The sequence below is a fragment of the Mastigoproctus giganteus genome, chromosome 6 (genome assembly GCF_048544385.1).
Source record: "Mastigoproctus giganteus isolate SK-2022 chromosome 6, ASM4854438v1, whole genome shotgun sequence".
In the NCBI taxonomy this organism is placed as follows: domain Eukaryota; kingdom Metazoa; phylum Arthropoda; class Arachnida; order Uropygi; family Thelyphonidae; genus Mastigoproctus; species Mastigoproctus giganteus.
The window spans coordinates 127,128,244-127,148,061 of record NC_143580.1 but is presented as its reverse complement, the minus strand read 5'-3'; the positions used below and the strand labels follow the sequence as shown (position 1 = coordinate 127,148,061).

General features: G+C 37.0%; 1 protein-coding gene across 2 annotated transcripts in view; it reads left to right on the top strand.

Annotated features, from left to right (window-relative positions):
• Dhc64C (dynein heavy chain, cytoplasmic) overlaps positions 1 to 19,818 on the top strand; it is a 1,460,071-nt gene that overhangs the window by 184,354 nt on the left and 1,255,899 nt on the right. For both annotated transcript variants that reach the window (XM_090376486.1, XM_090376487.1), the window contains exons 13-14: positions 4,474 to 4,605; positions 8,703 to 8,837. In XM_090376486.1, the coding sequence (XP_090232612.1) occupies positions 4,474 to 4,605; positions 8,703 to 8,837 (267 nt within the window). The remainder of the gene's footprint in view (positions 1 to 4,473; positions 4,606 to 8,702; positions 8,838 to 19,818) is intronic.

The window sequence follows — 19,818 nt, the reverse complement described above, 5'->3', positions numbered from 1 at the left end:
GAGCTTCTTCAGAGAGACCTAGATAGACTTCAGGAATGGTCAGAAAAATGGCAGCTATGCTTTAATCCAACAAAGTGTAAGGTATTACACCTGGGAAACAGTAATCCCAAAAAAACTTATTCACTTGGTGGAGTTCAACTAAACCCAGTACTCGAGGAAAGGGATTTGGGTGTTATGATATGGTCAGACATGAAATTCTCTGAGCATTGTAAACAGGTTACAAGGAAGGCCCATGGTGTCCTATCGATGATCTATCGAACTTTTGCAAGTAGAGATAGGGACGTGATAATCCCATTATATAAGGCTTATGTTAGACCACACTTGGAATACTGTGTTCAGGTATGGAGACCGCACCTAAAGAAAGACAGAGCTTCTTGAAAGGGTGCAAAGATGGGTAACTTGCCTGGTGAGATCGGCAAAAGGGCGTCCTTATGAAGAAAGACTTCAAATATGTGGGTTGCAGAGTTTGGAAACTAGACACCTTAGAGGAGATTTGATTGAGGTGTTTAAGGCTCTGAGAGGCATCAGTAAAATGAATGAGGACGAAATTTTCAAGATTATAAATGATGCTAAAACTAGGGGACATAAATTCAAGTTACGGCGGGAGAGGAATGTTTAGATTGGACTGCATTAAGTTTTATTTTAGCCAGCGAGTTATAAATTACTGGAATAAGTTGCCTTCATGGGTGGTAGAGGCCGACAGTTTGGGGAAATTCAAAGGTCATCTGGATAGTACTTTTGGGTAAGGGAAGTGCATAGGATGACAGGTTTAATTTCCTTTTTTTTTATTAATTATTATTATTATTTATTTATTAATTTTTTTTTTTTGTTTTGTTTGGATTTTTTTTTTTTTTTTTGGCTGGTGCAGCATAAGCCATAGGCTTTCTTGCACCATGTGGCCATTACTAATCATTGATGAGGAGCAAGACATAGGAAAAGGCCCAAATTGTGTAGTGAGTTTTCTGCAACACTGCCTGGAAACTTCTCAAGGAGCTGAGACTCTTGTCCTATTTGCAGACAACTGTATGGGACAGAATAAAAATAATACAATGCTTTAATATCTAATGTGGAGAGTGGCAAAGGGAATGCAGCATTGTGTTCTCCTCAATCTTCTAACTCGTCATACTAAATTTAGTCCTGATCGGATGTTTGGAATCTTTAAAGAAAAGTATGCTGACAGTAATATTGATACCCGCAATGACTTGATAAATTGTGCTATTACTTCCTCTCCTGGTGGTCATAATAAGGATGTCTCTGCCAAACAAGTGACTTTGTATGAATGGGATGTATACTTGAAGCAATTTTTCAAACAGTTAACAGGGATTACTAAATACCATCATTTCATGATTTGCCCTAGTGGAGTAGTGATGACAAGGAAATTTGCTGATAGTAAGGACATTGAGTTTGCTCTTCTGTTAAAACCATTGGATGGGAAGATGCCAAAGGTAATCAAGCAGGAGGACTATCACTGCATCGCAAGTGGTACTTATATAACATCCGAAGCCTAGTAACAGATTCTTCCAAAGCAGATGAAGTGGCCCCACAATCAAATAAAGAATTGAAGAGGAGGAGGAAGACGGGTGAATGTCCAGTGTGAATGTGTGCTGTTTGTTCTTATACTTGATAATTCTTAAGTTTTCCAGTTTTTAATTCCCCATAATTAGGTACAAATTGTAAAGTATCAAATTGAGCTAGACCTGGAATTGGTTTCATTGGAAAGAGCGTACCATTTTCTACAAAAATCACTTAAAACCTCATAATCGATATCTTGACACATTAACCACCTTTTCGTAGTCCAGGTCACATATCTTTCCTAAAATGAGGCCTCCAGACCTGTGTGCAGCACTCAAAGTGTGGCCTGAACATGCCTTATACAAAGGGATAATCACCCCTTATTTCTTCTAGCAAAACTCCTGTATATCATTGACAAAACCCCCCCATGACCTGTTTTGGCAGTGTGTCTGCACTGCTCAGAAAACTTCATATCTGACTGCACAATTACTCCCAGGTCTTGTTCATTCTCCATTACTTTGAGTGTAGTACCGTACAGTTGGTATAAGGTATAAGGTATGTTCGTGTCAGACGGCACCTGGGATTTCTCCCATCTCCGCGTGTGTTTCGCTGTATTGAGGACAGTACACTGTCAAGCCAGAGACTTGAAAGTGTGTGGGTCGTGTCTGTGCAGTGTGATATGTTGTGCCCATTGTTTATCCGGCTTATTGGCCGCCAGGCCCCTAGTGGGGCCCGACGTTGCCCATACCCTGCCACGTGGAGGCTAGCCGGGTGTATCCAGTATCACAACAATTTGCTCTGGCAGGTCCTGCCACCTAGTTTCCTGGGATTTCAGTGGCTAGGGCCTATTTAAAAAAAAATAAATAAAATAAAAAATAAAAAAAAAAAATAATAAAAAAATAAAAAATAAATAAAATAAAAGTTTATGCATTTGACATTAATGCTTAATGGGATTGCTGTTAGGAAATCGCTGGTTAGGGTTGAACACTAAAGAGATGTGTTAAAGGCCAAATAGGTCGGGCAAAATTTTGATGTTATTAAATTTAGACATGTAACGCTAGATAAAAGCTGATAGTGTTAGATATCTTAGAGATTTGCACAAAACCGGTAGAATTTAGACGTTGGTTTTAGACTTAGAATTTAGACCGTACAGTTGGTATGTTACTCTGAGGTTACTGTTACCCATATGCAGTACTTCAGGCAATTTAAGTACTTCAGGCAGTTTGTCAATTTAAATTTCAGTTGTCTTCTCTCAGCCGATCTGCTGAACTTTTCTAGTTCGTATTGCAGTAGCGTACTGTTATTACTATCATTAACAACCCTGCCAACCTTCATATCATCTGCAAACTTGGACATTATGCCTGATATACCTTTATCAATATCATTGATAAATACAGAAACCAACAATGACCACAGAACTGTGGGGTACTCCCCTAATAACATTAGTCCACAAAGAGCAGCATTCATTGATTACCACTATGTTTTCTCCCACAGTAACTTTCCCTTAATGCCATACTGCTCCTTGTACAGTGGTCTTCCTCATGCAACAGTATCAAAAACTTTCTTAAAATCTAAGTTTAAGATATCAAAATAATTTTTTGCATCCAGTTCCTTTGTGACCACATAGTATCCAATCAAATTGGTCAGACAAGACTTCCCCTTAAACTCTTGCTGTGTCTGATCTGTAACTGCAGTCTTGTCTAGGTGATCCTGCATCACTTTTTTAACCAGTGACTGCATTATTTTTCCTTCAACAGAAGTTAAACTAACAGGGCTGTAATTACTTGTCACCCTTTCATCCCCCTTTGTGAAGTGGGGGATACATTTGCACATCTCTACTCATGGGGATCTCCCCTGAGTCGAAGGATGTTCTCATAATTACGGACAAGGGTTTGCTTACTTCCTTTAATATAACTGGATAGATCCCATCCACCACAGGTGCCTTTCTTATTGTTTAACTTCAATAATTTCTACTCCACTTGCTCTTTGTTATTATGAAATCATTTTGCTCTCTGCTGGAGTTTGATCTACTTTCCTACAGAATTCCTCATGTGTGAATGTAGTTGCAAAATGCTCATTCAGTTTGTTTGTCAGCTACTTGAGCAGAATCATCTAGAATCAAACTATCAGTATCAAGTGGACCAATCTGATTCACCCCTTCTAGGTGAATCTGATTCATTCCTTTTAGAGTTAACATAAGTAAAGAATGCTGTTTTTCTTTGCAACTTTGCTGACACTTTGCTGTTTTTCTTTGCGATCTTTGCCAGTGATTTATCGTAATCTACCCTTGCTTGCCTAACCTTTGTGACTTGACTACAGGCTAGTTTGTCTATCATAGGCTTCTGTAAGAATTACTTTGAATTGCAAATGTAATATTTCATCCTTACATGACCGCCTGTTTTCTGTGTACAGTTTCATATAAAATGTATATACTTTCGGAAGTAGTTAGTTTCAATAACAAGGGTTAATTTGATTTTTTTTGAAGATAGTGGAAGAAATGTCATTAGTGTGTGTACTTTTAACTTGAAAAATTGGACACTTTCAACAGTTTATTAATCAGTAACTAGATTATACATGAACATATAGTCAAAACCAATTTGTAAAGGAACTATCACAGTCTATAATCTTAAAAATGCTCAATATGTGATTCTTGTGTCACATGGCACACTTCAATCCTGTGGTCTAATTCATCCCAGACCCTTTGCAGCCTATCACTGCCGATGGTTGAAATGGCAGCCACGATGCATTCCTTCATTTCCTTAAGGCTGTGAGGAAGAGGTACAAACACAAGGGTCTTGACATATCTCCACAAGAAGTTGCGTTGTGTGATATTTGTTCCAGAAGCAGGTTATATATGTTCAATTATTTTTGAATCAGCCTGTGTTATTTAAAAATTTGGATGTATGTTTAACTTTACTAATTCCATTTCTCTTATTTAAAAGATTATACATATTTTTATAGGTGCAGCAAAGGCAGCTTGGTGTGTCAGGACGTATATTTGCAATAGATAGTACAAGATCTCGTTCTGGTAAGGGAAACGTATTGAAGTTGAGAGTAAACTTTCTACCAGAAATAATTACACTTTCTAAAGAGGTAAGTTTCAGTGAAAATACCAGAAAATGAGTTAAAAAAAAAACGTACTTTATTAGTTGAGGTTGGCCCTATGATTAAAACCAGTGTATTTAAAATTGAGACTAATAGGAAGGTTTTGCTTTTTACTTGTTTGTTTTCTTGTTCATATGGCTTGATTGACATGCATGGACCAATTTTTTATTTATTTATTTTTTTTATATTGAGGTGGTAGCAGAATCAGATGAAGAACTGCAAAACAGGCTGAGAGAGGAGCCATTTGTGCAAAATACATACTAGTAAACAGGAATGGTAAATAATGATCCTTGTTCCAACATGGATCATTATTTTCACATGTGACACTTAAAACATTAGCAACAATAACTTAACATTTAGATTTTAATTTAGATAATATGTTGACCATATGTCCAAAGATCGTACTAATATTATTAATAACCAGTTTATTAGTCATCAGGCAGAAAGGCACAAATTTTCTTACTTAACAGGAGAAGACCTTCCACGTGCAGCATGTCACTGAATGGTGTACATGTATATAATATAAATAGTATGTCAGAAAATGACATATACACATACAGTTAAATTGCACATTTATACAATACACAAATAGTTTCACTCAATATGATACAAGATGTGGCTATTAATAATGGATTGTGCACACAGTCACTGCAGCCTATGTTGCCACCTGTGAAACAGTCCCAGCAGTTGACCTTGAACAATTTCCCTAATTGTTTACCAAGCCATGTTCCAACATGCTCATTTGCTTTGCAGTGAGACAAGTTTTCCATACCTTGTGCTTTTGCAATTTGCTGTAAAAATGACAGACAGATGATTCGAACAATTACTAGAATCTTAAAAATTTTAACAAAACTAAAGAAAACACTAACTGAAAGTTATGATTTGTTAAGTGAAATTTATGGGAAGATGCTCTGCAAGAGCCAGTGTGTTTTATAATGATAAAAGATTTTTTTGGAAGGAAGATAATGTGGAAGACATTATCTTCCTTCCAAACAGCCAGCTTGTCTGGTATCCATGAAAACTGATAAAAATGTGAATCAACAGTCACTTCCAATGAATATAAGGACCTTGATTAGAAGTAATTTTGTTTAAGCATTTGAGACATTTTTTGTTTAAGCAATTGAATGGTTGCATCAGAACTTGATACGGACAAGGAAACAGTTAGATAAATTTTAAATAAAACTTTAGGCATGAGAAAAACATGTGACAAGATGGTGCCAGAAATTTGGAATGAAGATTAAAGAATGAGAAGACTGCAAGTTTGTGAAGGTGTTTTGAAAAAATTTATGAAGATCTGGACTTGAGTACACAATTATGTGCGACTAAAGTTAATTGTTTCAGTATGACTCATAAATGAAAAGTCAGTCAATGTAGTGGAAGACAAAATAATCCTTCACACCAAAAAAAAGCAAGAATGTCAAAATCAAAAATGAAAATCATGCTTCTTGTTTTCTTCACTATTAAAGGAATTATTATGGCTGAATATGTCCTACCAAATCAGACTGCCTACATTGATCTGTCTACATCAAACGTACTACATTGAAGTTCTGATAAGGTTGCATGAAATAATTCTAACCTGAATGCATTGTGTGCCAGAGCAGTCTCTGTTCACCAGTTTCTGGCCAAAAAACAAATCCATGTATGTGAAGATACATCCTATTTGCCAGACCTAGCACCTTATGAGTTTTTTTTCTCTTCTATAAATTGAAAATTTTATGGAAGAGAAAACTACTTAAGGAACCCATTTTCAGTCCATAGAAGACATTCAGAAAAAAAAAAAAAAACAACTGAAGTGTTAAGAGCTCACAGAAGATGAGTTCCAGAAATTTTTCTGTGCTTGAAAGAAATGTATGGAACAGTGTGTGCAAGCCCAAGGCTATTAGTTTGAAGTGAAGCGCATGTAAGGTACAAAATGTTACATTATATTTATTTTTTTTCAACAGTCATTATTTAATAACCACACCTCCTAATAACAAAGTACATAAAATTAAGCTTACTTGATAGCATTATCAAGAGTGCAGGCAGGACACCACCCTACATAACAGACATCAACTACATCGATATGACATCTGAGAGAATATCAGGAGCAGTTATTGTGCAGTAATCCTTTTTCTGTAGAAATGGGGATAATTTTTTTTTTTTTTTTTTTTTTTATTATTTTGGTGGAAAGGTAAAGAAGCAAATCTGTCATAAGATTTTATTATATTATGCAAAGTGCTTCTAAGAGTGATTGCAATTCTGATTTTTGTCATTTAAGGGTGGAACAGGAAAGATTGAGGACTATATTTTAGCCAGAAAGGAGAGTATATAATATGGAGTGTATAATATGTACACTGAGTGGACAGAAATCATGGGATACTAACCTAGTAACAGGTAGGTCCACCTTTTGCCTTGATAAGGGCAGTCACATGGCGAGGCATTGAGTCCACTAGTTCACGAAAGCACTCCACAGGTATTTCCATCCATGCATGCTGCACATACTTCTTTTGCATTCCTAGATGGAGGATCGAAAGCTTGAATGGACCTTTCCACAGCATTCCAAAGATGCTCCACAGGGTTCCATGTCCGGTGAACAGGGTGGCCATTCCATGGTGGTAAAATCTGCAGAATGCTCTTTGAAGTCACCAGGAGTCTGTGGGTAGGTGGCACATTGTCCTGCCTGCTGGAAGAGTCCATTGCCCTGTGGGTGCACGATGACCATGAAAGGATGCAGATGGTCTGCAAGGACGAACATTAAACCTGGACTGTTCAGAGATGTGTCAAGACGTACCAGAGTTCCCACGTGTGCCAGTCGAATGTTGCCCCTAGACGATTACCGACCATCCACATGTGTGAACAGTTTTGTTGCCATGACACGTGCATAGCTTCGTGCAGTTTCCACCAGATACGCATCCTCTTGTCTGCTAAAAATAACTGAAAAGGGACTCATCGGATCAGAAGACCAGTCTCCGTTCATCCAAGGTCCAGTGCCGATGTTCTTTTGCACAGTTGAGGCATATAGTCGTGGTGTTAGCAATGGGACTCTGATGGGTCGGTGGCTCCCATAACCTATTGCGGCTAATAATCGCCTGATGGTCTTGGTGGAGATGTTTCTGGCCCCTCCCTTGTAGTTGGCGGTGATTTGTGCCACAGTCACTCTCCAGTTGGCTGGAACAATGCGAAACAGATGTCGATGGCCATGTTCATCCGCCACTTTTCTCCACCCACAGCACTGACCACGATGAGATGTTATTCCGGAAATGGAGTATTCCCGATACTCTTGATACTGTCGTATGGGGATAGTGCAATTTCTGTACCACCTCTGTGATAGAGTGACCCATTCATCGGGCACCCACTATCATCTCGTCGGTTAACTCACGACATTTATCTATACATTTATCGAATTACTGTGAAAGCAGTGTACCTATATACCTGCCAAGCAGTGAGTTTGTCCACTAACAGCAATGATAGTGTCGCATTGCCCAGGAACTAGGTATCCCATAAATTATGTCCTTTCAGTGTATATTGGAGTATATAAATGGGAGGTATATAATATATATCTTAAATATCAATCAGATTTTGACTTGATTGCCTAGTATTAAAGTAAAATAGCCAAATGAAAGTTGAATTTAAAAAAATAATAATAAAAAATACTTAAAACAATTCCTAAAATGCGGTTTATTTTTAAACTTGGTACTTTTGTTATGCAATAATATCTTTTACATCTATTAATGTATCACTTAATTTGATTTCATCAACTTCTGGGTCCTAATTCCATAGAATTTCTTTCTTCAATTTCATCTTTTATAAGTCAAAATCGGGCAATTGCTGATTCAAATCTTCAAAGCTATTTTTGTGCTTCCATCTATTTTACTTTTTAATAGATGGAAGTTTCTCTATCATCTGTTGTTAGATGGATAACAGATAATAGCGTGTACACTTTACAAATTTCAAGTTAATTCATACGTAGGTGGATACATTATTTGAAATATAGTTGAAGTGACCTCAAAAAATATCAATGTCTATACTAATGAAAAGGTTAATTAAATCATATAGTTTTGTTTCAAATACCTAAAAGCTTTTTCCTCCTTTTTTTGCCCTCGTAGGTTAGAAATTTGAGATGGTTGGGATTCAGAGTTCCACTTGCTATTATTAATAAAGCACATCAGGCCAATCAGCTATATCCATTTGCCATTTCACTTATAGAAAGTGTTCGTACCTATGAAAGAACATGTGAAAAGGTTTGTAGTGTGTTGCCTTATGTCTTGTACAGTTGAGAAAGTGTGTGTGTGTGTGTGTGTGTGTGTGTGTGTGTGTGTGTGTTACTTGATTTGAGATGTTTTTATTCTTGTATTATTTAAATGTTGATGCATTTCATCTAGCACTTAAGAAATTTTTAATAAGTTTTAGCAATTCAAGTAAAATAATTTCAGCTGTGAGGTCAACTGTTTCTTTGTGGTCTTTTAATGTATTCACCTGAGTTTCATCTCTCACCTTGGAGACTTTTCTTTAAGTTTAGAAAATATCTCTATATATTGCATCAAGCAAGCATGCTCACTGGCTGAACTAGATAATCTCGTATTACAGTGTTCAATTCCTTTCTATTGGGTCACTTTAATGGGTGTCATCCATCATAGGGATCTAACCAGACAGACGATCATGGCCAAATGATCGAACCATTTCTTGAAAAATACAACTTCATGCTATTTAAAGACATTTGTTTATTTTTCTACAGGTCTTTTGCAGGCCTTGATCTGTTAATATGCTATCTCATATTGTTTCCAGATATTGGTGGAGTAGTTTTAAATAATCCACTAAACAGCGATCATTACCCTATAATTTATGCACTTTCCACTGTTAGATCCTTGCCAGTAAACAACTGAACTAATTCAAAATTCTCTAAAGCAGACTGGATCAAATATAGCTCCACTATTGTAATAGATGATCAAATTATTCAGCATCAACCTATTGATAATGCCCTTGAACAAATTACAAAACAAATAACAGCAGCTGCTACTACATCTATACCACAAACCTCAAACAAAATATGCATACATGCTAACTATTGGTGGAATGATGCATACAATGCCCAAGAATAGGGGGGGGGGGGAAGCGCATGGAATCAGTTTCAGAATTATCCAACCAATACCAATCGCTTAAATTATAAGAAAGTGAAAGTGTCTTCCTGCTTCATGAGACAGAAATCCAAAAAAGACTCATAGATTCATTTTACTTCCTCTATCACTGAAGATACAGATACTAGAATAATTGGTAACAAAACCAGACAGTTCATTGGTAAATTTCAATTAGCTATCTCCTACTTCCCCAACCCTAATGTGGAAGAGACAGAAAATAACCCTCCTGGAAGACGACAAATTAATTTGTAGACGATGACTCTGAACTTTGTGCAACACATACTTATGATCCATCCTTTGAAAAAGAGAAAAAATTAGTCATCCTTAAATTAGGGAACACTGCACATAGTCCCGATGGCTTATACTACGGGAGAATAAAGTGCGAGCAGTGCTGCTTATGCAGCATTGCTTGCACTTTATTCTCCCATGCTTGGAGGCACTCAAATTTAGTTGGTGACAGGCAATTTGAAATTTTCAAAATTAGGGCAGAGCTTTCAAATGGCAGTTATCCATCTCAGGTTCTAGATAGATGTGAGCTCCAGACTCATGAATTTGTTTTGCAATCTAACCCTCCTCTTGTCAATTAATTTATTTGTACCACCTACATCCCCTGTTATCCGGGTGTGTCAGAACATCTTGTCAGGATTTTGCATGTGTACACCATATCCAAAATTTCCTTACTTCATACAGCATGTGCCCCCCACTCCCAAAGTGCCTGCCTGACAACCCAAAGGTTGCGGGTTCGAATCCTGCCTCTGGCTTGGATCAGAGTAAAATGCAAAAAACTTTGGGAGGTGCATTATGGGCACAGAAGCCCATGCACCAACGATTAACGAAAAAAAAATAACGTGCCCCCCAACTTTTCTTACTATTGAATACACCATGAATTGTCAAACTAATAGAGAAAGCTTATATTCGTAAAGATCTAAACCTCCCAAACACTTCCTAGTTCATTTCTCAAATACACGTGGTCTCAGTTCTAATCTTAACGATGTCCATTTCCACTTGCAGTCTGCCAAACCGCATGTACTCTTTCTGACAGAATCTCAGTTATCGGCAGATTCAACTACTGCTCATCTCAGTTGCCCAAATTATTCGCTGTATGATTCCTTTTGCCTCAAAGGTAGTACTTGTGCATATGTCTGTTCCGGTATTCCCTGTCAGAGACTTGGTAATTTGGAATCTCCTCTTTTCGATCTTCTCTGTCTTAAAATCTCTCTCTCTCTCCTTCATTCTGTAAAATTCATGCCCCCCACTCCCAAGCTGTAGAGACTGTTGTCTCTACAGTTCTCCCAATTCCACTAATCACTTGGAGCACTTCGATTTCCTCTCTTTGCAACTTGACTTTCTCCAGTCCAACTTTCAAATTTTCCAAACAGTTCCAAATTGAGGAAAGATAGTTTTAAAATAGATGTGCAGAAATTTGCCTTTAGCCAGCAAGTAGCTGATTGGTGGAACAGGCTTCCATCTTTTGTTGTGGAAGCTAAATAGCCTAAATAAATTTAAGGCTGAGCTGGATAGGCATTTGGAACGAATGGAGGGATGCAATGGGAGGGTTTTTTTTTTGCTGATGCTGCATAAGCTTGCTTTCTTGCATCGTATGCCTATGCTAATGGTTGGCCAGTTTCCTCCTGCAAACTCCTTCAACTCGTCACACAATCTCCTTTTTTGTTGACTTCTGTTTCTATTTCCTTCCGGTGATATCCATTCAGTTGTAGCTTTACTCCATCTGTTATCTTCTTTTCCATATGACCTGCACATTTCCACTTTAGACATTTTGCTTCCACTATAACACCCTTTACATAACTTCTTTCACATAATTCCTCATTTCTAACTATTTTTGCATGATATGCCCAACATGCTTCTTTCCATTACTCTCTGTCCTACTTCTAATTTTCTTTCTTGCACTTTAGTAAGGGACCAGGTGTGTGTGCTCCATAGGTAATTATAGGATTTATACATGTAGTTAAGAGCTTTCTTTTTAGATAAACCAGCGATTCTCCCTTCCCATAGTCCCCAAGCATCCGTTATTTCCAACTGTTTTTTTTTTTTTTTTCAACCTCATATTGGTCTTGTTTGTCGGGCAATCATGAAAATATAGAATTTGCCCCAGATATGTGAACTAATTAACAAATTCAAGAGGCATGTTGTCGAGATTTATAGTGGTATACTGTTGGTAATTTGCCATGATTTTGTACTTTCAAGATTGATGATTAAGCCAGTAGTTGCACTTTCCTTCATCTAGAATTTCTTGCAATTCCTGTGCATCTTCTGAGAGCCAATCATCATCGGCAAATCTTAGATAGCTCAGTTTCTTTCCCAAGATATTAATTCCTCTTTTCCCAGTTTATGTTTCTGAAAATATACTCTAGTGTAGCTGTAAATACAAAGGGTACTAGGAAAGTTTTGCAATACAGCTTTGTTTATTTAATTTTTTTAAAGTAATTTCCTCTACATTCAATACACCTCTCCATCCTCCGAAACCAATCTTTAAACCAGTTCTGCCAAGTTTCACTAGGGAGTAAAGCACACTCGTTGTCCCAAGCCCGTAGAAGGTCCTCATCACTGGAAAACCGCCTCCCCTTTAGCTTCATTTTCACATGCGGGAACAGTACAAAGTCGCAGGGAGCAAGGTCTGGACTGTAGAGAGGGTGCTCGAGAAGTTTCAGTCCTGTCGTGGTCAAATATTCGGTGCAGGCTTTGGCGTGGTGAGCTGCAGCATTATCGTGATGGAGGTACCAGGTGTCCATTCTTGACTTTGGCCGCAGGTTCTTCATAGATCCAATGACTTTAGGCAGGCATTGTTCAGTATACCACTTAGCTGTGACTGTCTTCTGCGTGTCCAAAACGACACGTTCCACAATTCCACTCGATTTGAAAAATACAGCTATCATTTTCTTCTTTACAGATCGGGATTTTCTGAAAATTACGGGTGTGTCATCATCATCAAAGACCCAAACTTTGTTTTGAGCCTTGGTCGGCAGATCGTAATAGTACAGCCAAGTCTCGTCACCTGTCACGATGTTGTTCACATACAGAAATTGTCCCTTATCAAACTTTTTTAACATCTCCCGGCACCAAGTCACACGTCGTGTCATCTGCTCTTCAGTCAGTTGATGCGGCACCCAGAGAGAACAAAGTTTCTTCACGTGCAAATGATCTTGCAGAATCGAACGAATTGCTAGTGCATTTAGGCCCAAAGTATCCTCTATCTGTTGGTAGGTCACTCGCCTGTTTTCGTCAAGCATTTTCCTCACAGCAGTAACGTTTTCCTCCGTAACTGACGTTCGTGGCCGTCCCGGCCTCTCAGAATCCTCCAGAGTGAAATTTCCCCTTTGGAATTCTCTATACCACCTGAATGTCGTTGTACGATGTGGACAATCATCATCTAGTGCAAGAGTCATTTCTTCTAAGCACTGGTCTACGGTTAAACCACGCACGAAATTATACCGCAAAACTGTCCTTATCTCATTTCGTGACCACGATGCCATCGCAAGCACTTTACACTCTCACTACTAATGAATAACTGAGCCCATCGACTTGGCGCGGCGGCTTCTATGCACGTATGAACATGTCTCAACATGCAGCAACAAGCAGCTTCCTGTGATTCGTTGTTGCGTCATATTGCAAAACTTTCCTAGTACCCTTTGTAGTTTTGGTGAGATTTGGTTGCCTTGTCTAACTCCTCTTTTGATCTGGAATTTCTCTCTCAGTCTATGCAGTTTTATTTGAGCTGAGCTGACCTTATTGATTTGCTGTAGTAGTGTGAAGTATTCTGTTGGGGATACCTGTGAACCACAGGTTCACAGGTATTGCCGATATCTGATTTATTGCCTTTCTTGTGGAGAAGTATTATGTGAGACATTATTCACTCCACTTTCCCCTCTGGGTGACTCCAAGGTCACCCAGAGGGGAAAGTGGAGTGAATATCTTATTCAGCTCAAGAAGATAGTCTCCTTGGTTATCACTAAGATGGATGGTACTTGTTTTTCTGGTATTAAACCTTTTGTTTCCTAGAAGCTTTGTGTTCAGTCGTTATGTAGCTCGGATTAAGCTATAATCAGTGCTAAACTGGAAATGGTTTAAGACTCCCTGATTCTCGAATATGCTCTTGTTGGTAGCTAATACATAATCAATTTCGTTTTTTGCTTTTTCCATCAGGTGATAGCCATGTCCAACATCTATTCATTCTCTTTTTGTATCCATCACCGAGAAATTCTGTCCTAATGCAATTTGGACCATTCTCTCTCCCATAACATTTCTCCCATGACGTCCAAAGTTGCTTATAGCTGAATTTAGTTGGTTGTAGAATTCCTCTATTGCATCATCTTAATGGCTGCTGCCTGTTGATGTGTAAATCTGAATCAATGTTAGTATGGTGTTTTTGTTAAAATGGAGTTTAAAAACAGCTATGCAGTCTCAGATACCATTAAATTCTGTAGTTCTTCCCTCTCCTATGTTATTAGGAATGTCGTTCTTGCAGTACCGTATACTTTAACTTTTTCTCTCTACGATTGATTCTGTTTTTCCTTTGACTTCTGCTATTGCGATGACATCCCAACATATGTGAAGTAGAGCATTTTCAAGTTCTCCTATTCTTGATTCAGTACTTAATGTCCTTATATTTAATGTGGCAATTTCTAATCTTAGTGTACTATTATGTGAAAGTTGCAAGTTGGGTTTTGTTCCAGGGGTTTCGAGACCATGCCTCCATTTCTGGTTTGAGCATAGTCTGTCATTTATCTGTGACCTGTGTTCAATATTCGGTGATACAACTCTATTTCGGCCTTGACCAATACGACCCTTCTTTTTCTTTTGTTTCGTGTTTGTGAGGTCTGGCATAATCCTCTCACTGCCGAAATGTGTTTCTAGGAGTTGCATTTTATACCTTTCTGCCAGGTAATTTAGTTGTTAATTCATTATCAGGTTATCTGAAATGGGATGTATTTTGAAGTCTACCATTCCACAACCTATTTTAGTGTGGATTATTCAAAATATGTCTAAAATGAAATTCAAAGTCTGAGTTGTATCATGTAAGTTGTGATAACTTATTTAATACAAAAAGACTGCTGAAACTCTCATTCAAACATCATTTTAAGAAAATTGAATGGAACAATAATGAAAATTTGCTTCTGTAATGTTACTACATGCAGTTCATGTCTGTAGTATCATTATACAACATATGGCCATTAAATTTTGAATTTCTATTTTTCTACAAGAACTGTGCACAGAATTCTTGCAATTGTAACTCACATTAAAAGTTAAAAACCACAGCTGTTTATACCACTAAAAATAAATAAGCAAATAATAAAATACACAGGACACTAACTATACAAAATACATGATTTTCTAAGGCTGTTGCTGTGCATCAGACCATCGCTTGTATGTACTCAGTTTGAGAGTGTTAATAAGTATTCTTGAGAGAATAAAAAAATAGGTTTCCACTGGACTTTGGTTGGTTGGGTTGATGTGGGTATTTCTGGCACAAGATCAACAAAAGAGAAATTGTGCCCTGTTACCAGAGATCATGGATCTTAGATAGTATCATATACTTTAATATTTTTTTCAGATATTTAAAAAAATCAACTAAATTGGATTTGTCTCCTAAGAGGCCACTGAGTTCCAAGAGGTTGCACAGGGCTGAAAGAAATTTAAATGATGTCAGTCGAGCAGCCTCTAGTGGTGACAGTCAAGAAGAATATATTTCATCATAAGTAAGTTATGTTCACTGTTATTTGGTTTTTAGGAGCATTAGCAACTAAGGTGATATTGCCCCGGGGATAAGTGGTGGTCATTCCCTGACCTTTCCGCATCCTCCATATTTGGTCGTCATGGGCTTGAACCCCGGTCTGATCAAGAAGCATGTGCCCTGCACTGCTGCACCTGCCCACCTGGCTATGGAGATGCCCCTCCATAAGTAAGAAATGATGATGAGAACAACTAGGAGGATCTTCACCTACTAATGAACATAAATGGGTAAAATGGGTGTGACCTATTCATTCTTGCAAAGTACAACCTTCTTTTCTTACAAAAACAGAATTCCAGAGTTTTGGAGATTGCTTGATTTGAAATAGTTTATTTTGAGTCTGATCTTGCAATATAAATATCCATTAGTGTGTAATCCATATACGGGACCAAGACAGATGATAAAATGGGGTTGAAGGGATTTCTCGCAGATTGATCCACTTTTTTATTTCCTGGAATCCAGCAAAATGTAGTAGTTTTTCCATTTGCTGTACATTGTATTATAAGTGATCTGACTTATTTTAAAATCAGTTACATCAGTTAAAATCAGTTATTGCCATCATCCATTATCTGCCGACCATGCATGCTACTGAATGTTAATATAGAGTCGTCTTGCTTGCACAAAGCTCATCAGGACAGATACAGCAGGCCCTCGTTATAACGCGGTTCGCTCTACGCTGATTCTCTATAACACTGTTTTTATATTTTAACCCATATCTCACTCTAACGACGCTGCTTTTATATTTTAACGCTCTTTTTACCAGTGTACAGGTTGAATTTTTGGCATGTTTAACGAAAACATTTCATCTGATGTAGTAGTCGATAGCTTGAAAATGAATAGCAAAGTTTCCCATGCTCAGTGAAATTTTCTCCCACGGTAATTTAATTGCTCTATTGTGACTTGTTACGAACATTTTAAAAAATGATCAAGTATATTGCTTGTAATATTTTTGTTATATGCATTTAACCAAAGTCTAGTCATCACTCCGTACAGTGTTAGACATCATCTGTAACGGATAGTTTACTCGAACATTGTATCAAAATTAATGCAACGAAGATTAATAATGGCGAATAAGAATTAAAAAGGAACAATGTGTGAACGCGCTACGAAGCGTACTAAGGTAAGAAAAATACTGAATTTGGAAATTAAATTATACATTTTTGAAGCAAATGGATTCCGTTCAGTGACAAGTGGATGTGTGCAATAATTTAGGACTGGCAAGTTCAACTGTAAGAACAATTATAAAAAAATAAAGAATTAATTTTAGCTGCGGAAATGACAGCTGTTCCACTGCAAGCAACCAGGCTGGCTATTATAATTGAAATGGCGAGACTTCTAAATAATTTTATTGAAGATAATATCCAACGCACAATTCCGTTAAGTTAAATATTATTAAAGAAAAGTGATTAGCCTATATCAGTGGTGGGCAACTTAATTTTTGATGTGATCTACATTTTTTTTCTTCAAAATGTGCCGCGATCTACCATCTGAAGAATTTCATTGCACATGATTAAAAAAAGTTAATCAACACATATTGAAAAGTGTTGTTTATTAATTTTAAATTCATACGTATTTGAAATTTTAATTTATGCGAAGTTTGTGTTGATGTCATCTGCCAAGCTTTCAAAATCAGATATACTGCAATGAGGCCAACCGTAAAGAATCTACTGTATGCAAGTCTGTAAAAGTAGAGCGATTCTTCGTCTTTGTTTGTTTCAAATACGAAAAGGCGGATTACCATAGATATGTGAACCAAAACAGGAATTTAAAAGTTTACTGCATTTTTTGACATTTGAGTTCTTTTCTCGGCAAACATATTTCCAAAAGTCTTTTTCTGGTGATCTGGCTTTTAGGAAGATATTGTTTCACAATGTAATAATTTCATTTTCAGGTAATATAATTGGTTTTTTCTCCATGTGAAAAATCTCAGTGTTTGTTCTTTCTTTTTTTTTTTTTTCAATTTGTTTCGTATCTAAGTCAACATTAAATGGATAAGAAATATATTGAACAATGTTTTCAGTTGTTTTAAAATCACTGAATCTGGTTTCAAAATCGTCCACAACTTTCCCAATTTGAGAAACATATTTCTCACTATTAAATTCAAAACCAGGATATTTTTGCAAATGATCTTGCATATCTGCAAAATGATCGAATTTTTTTTCTTTGAGATCCTTAGTCATTGCCAAAAATTGATATTTATATGCAGAAATACTACGAATCATGTCACCCACATTTTTATGTTTTCCTTGTAATTCCAAATTTAGATCACTTAATTTACTGGTAAAATCTGCCAAAAAAGCCAGATCACACAACTACTCTGTATCTTGCAGCTGCTGATAATCATCTCCCCAAAAAAGTTTGAACAACAAATTTTTTAATTTCATTCAGCAAATTTCAAAATCTCTGTATAGACTTACTCCGACTCAGCCACCTCACATTTGTGGGTAAAATCAGATCTGGTTCATTTTCATAGAGTTGCATTTTGAAAAGTTTCCTTTGAAGAGATTGTCCTCTGATGGAATTCACGATTTTGAAAGTATGTCCATAACACTTTTAGTATTTAATCTTTTGCTGGTTAACACTTGTTAATGGATGATACAGTGGTAACTCAAAAAATCTGGGAATGCATCATCCTTTTGGCACAATGCTATGAATCCGGTAAGATGCCCTGTCATTGCTTTAATTCCATCTGGACCTCTAGCTCTTTCTTTTAATGAAACTATATCCAGCAGTTCTTCTGTAGTGGCAGAATCATCGAAACCCATACGAACAAAAACGAACAATTGTTTACAGATTGCTTACAAATGGATGAATCTACAGATGTCTGTATATTCATCCATTTGTAAAGAAAAGGACACACAATTAGCAATGTAGGCACGCAATTATTCGCTCACATTTTTACACATTTTTTTGATGCGTTGCATCACAGTATTTCGAGATAACTGCAGATCTTGAAGAGCACTTTTAATTTCATTTTTGTTTTTAAAATTTTCAAATAAAAAATCTGTTATTTCTAAAAAATGCGTCTTTGATGAATTGGCCATCAGAAAATGGTTTGCATTTTTTTGCAAGAAGATGACTCACTTTAAATGATGTTACAGTTACTGCTTTAGATTGTAAATTAGGTGTCACGAAGAAATTTTGTTGGGCAAATAATCTGGATTTAAGTTATTTTAATTTATTTTTTCTAAGGCCCCTATTAGGCGGAAAATCCGATTGGTATTTACCATGGAGTGTGTTGAAGTGCCTTTCTAAATTTCCTTTTTTGGGTATAGCTACAGAAGCATTGCAAATCAAACAACAACATTTTTCTTTTATCATTACAAAAAAAGTATTCTTCCACTTGATGAAAATGATACGTTTTACTCTTTTTCATAGTATTCATTTTAAATCAAATGGAGGTATAAGTACTGTCCAGTTATTAATGTTAATTAAGCTAAATAATAATTCAACACCTACACACCCTCTCCGCAATGTAACTGCGTGAATTTTCACTAGACAATCCTAACTGCTGCGAGGTGACAAGAGCAGTCATGTCGTTCAGTGGATCTTAATAAGCGCATGGAGTGGGGCACATAATAATAATATTTAGATTTTGTCTAATCTATTTATTATTAACCGTTATGGTGCAAGGAAACCCGAGGCTTCTGCTGCACCAGCCAAAAAAAAAAATCTTATTTACCATGAGAGAGAGAGAGAGAGAGAGAGAGAGAGAGAGAGAGAGAGAGAGAGTCAGAAGTAGAAGGGAATCACCAAGAATGAGAAGAACGATGATATCCAGCTCAGGATCCAGGGTGTGCCAAGCTCATACTCACCAGATGCGAGTCCCTGGGGATCTTTTTTTATATATATTTAAAATTCATTGTGATCAACAGAAATTAAAACCGCGATCGACTGGTAGATTGCGATTGGCTTGTTGGCCACTCCTGGCCTATATGATGATATAAAGAAAGCTCACCTTTAAAAAAAAATAAGAAAAAAAAAAGTGGAACTATTTAAAGCTAGTAAGGGCTGGTAAGATGGATTTAAATTCCAGGGAGAAGCTGCAGGTGCAGATCAAGGAGCCGAAACTTTGAAAAATGAACTTCTAAAAATTATTGAAGAGTGGTGTTAAATTTCTCAACAACTTTTTAATATAGATGAAACAGGACTTTTTTGGAAACGAATGCCCAAAAGAAGTTTCATATTGAAAGAAGGGGGGGGGGGGAAAACATGCCAGGCTTCAAAGCAGCAAAGGATCAGTTGACTTCATGTTGGGTGGTAACTGCGGGGATCTTAAAGTAAAACCTCTTTTAGTTTACCAGGAAGATGGCCAAAGTACAACCACAAATCGACGAAAGT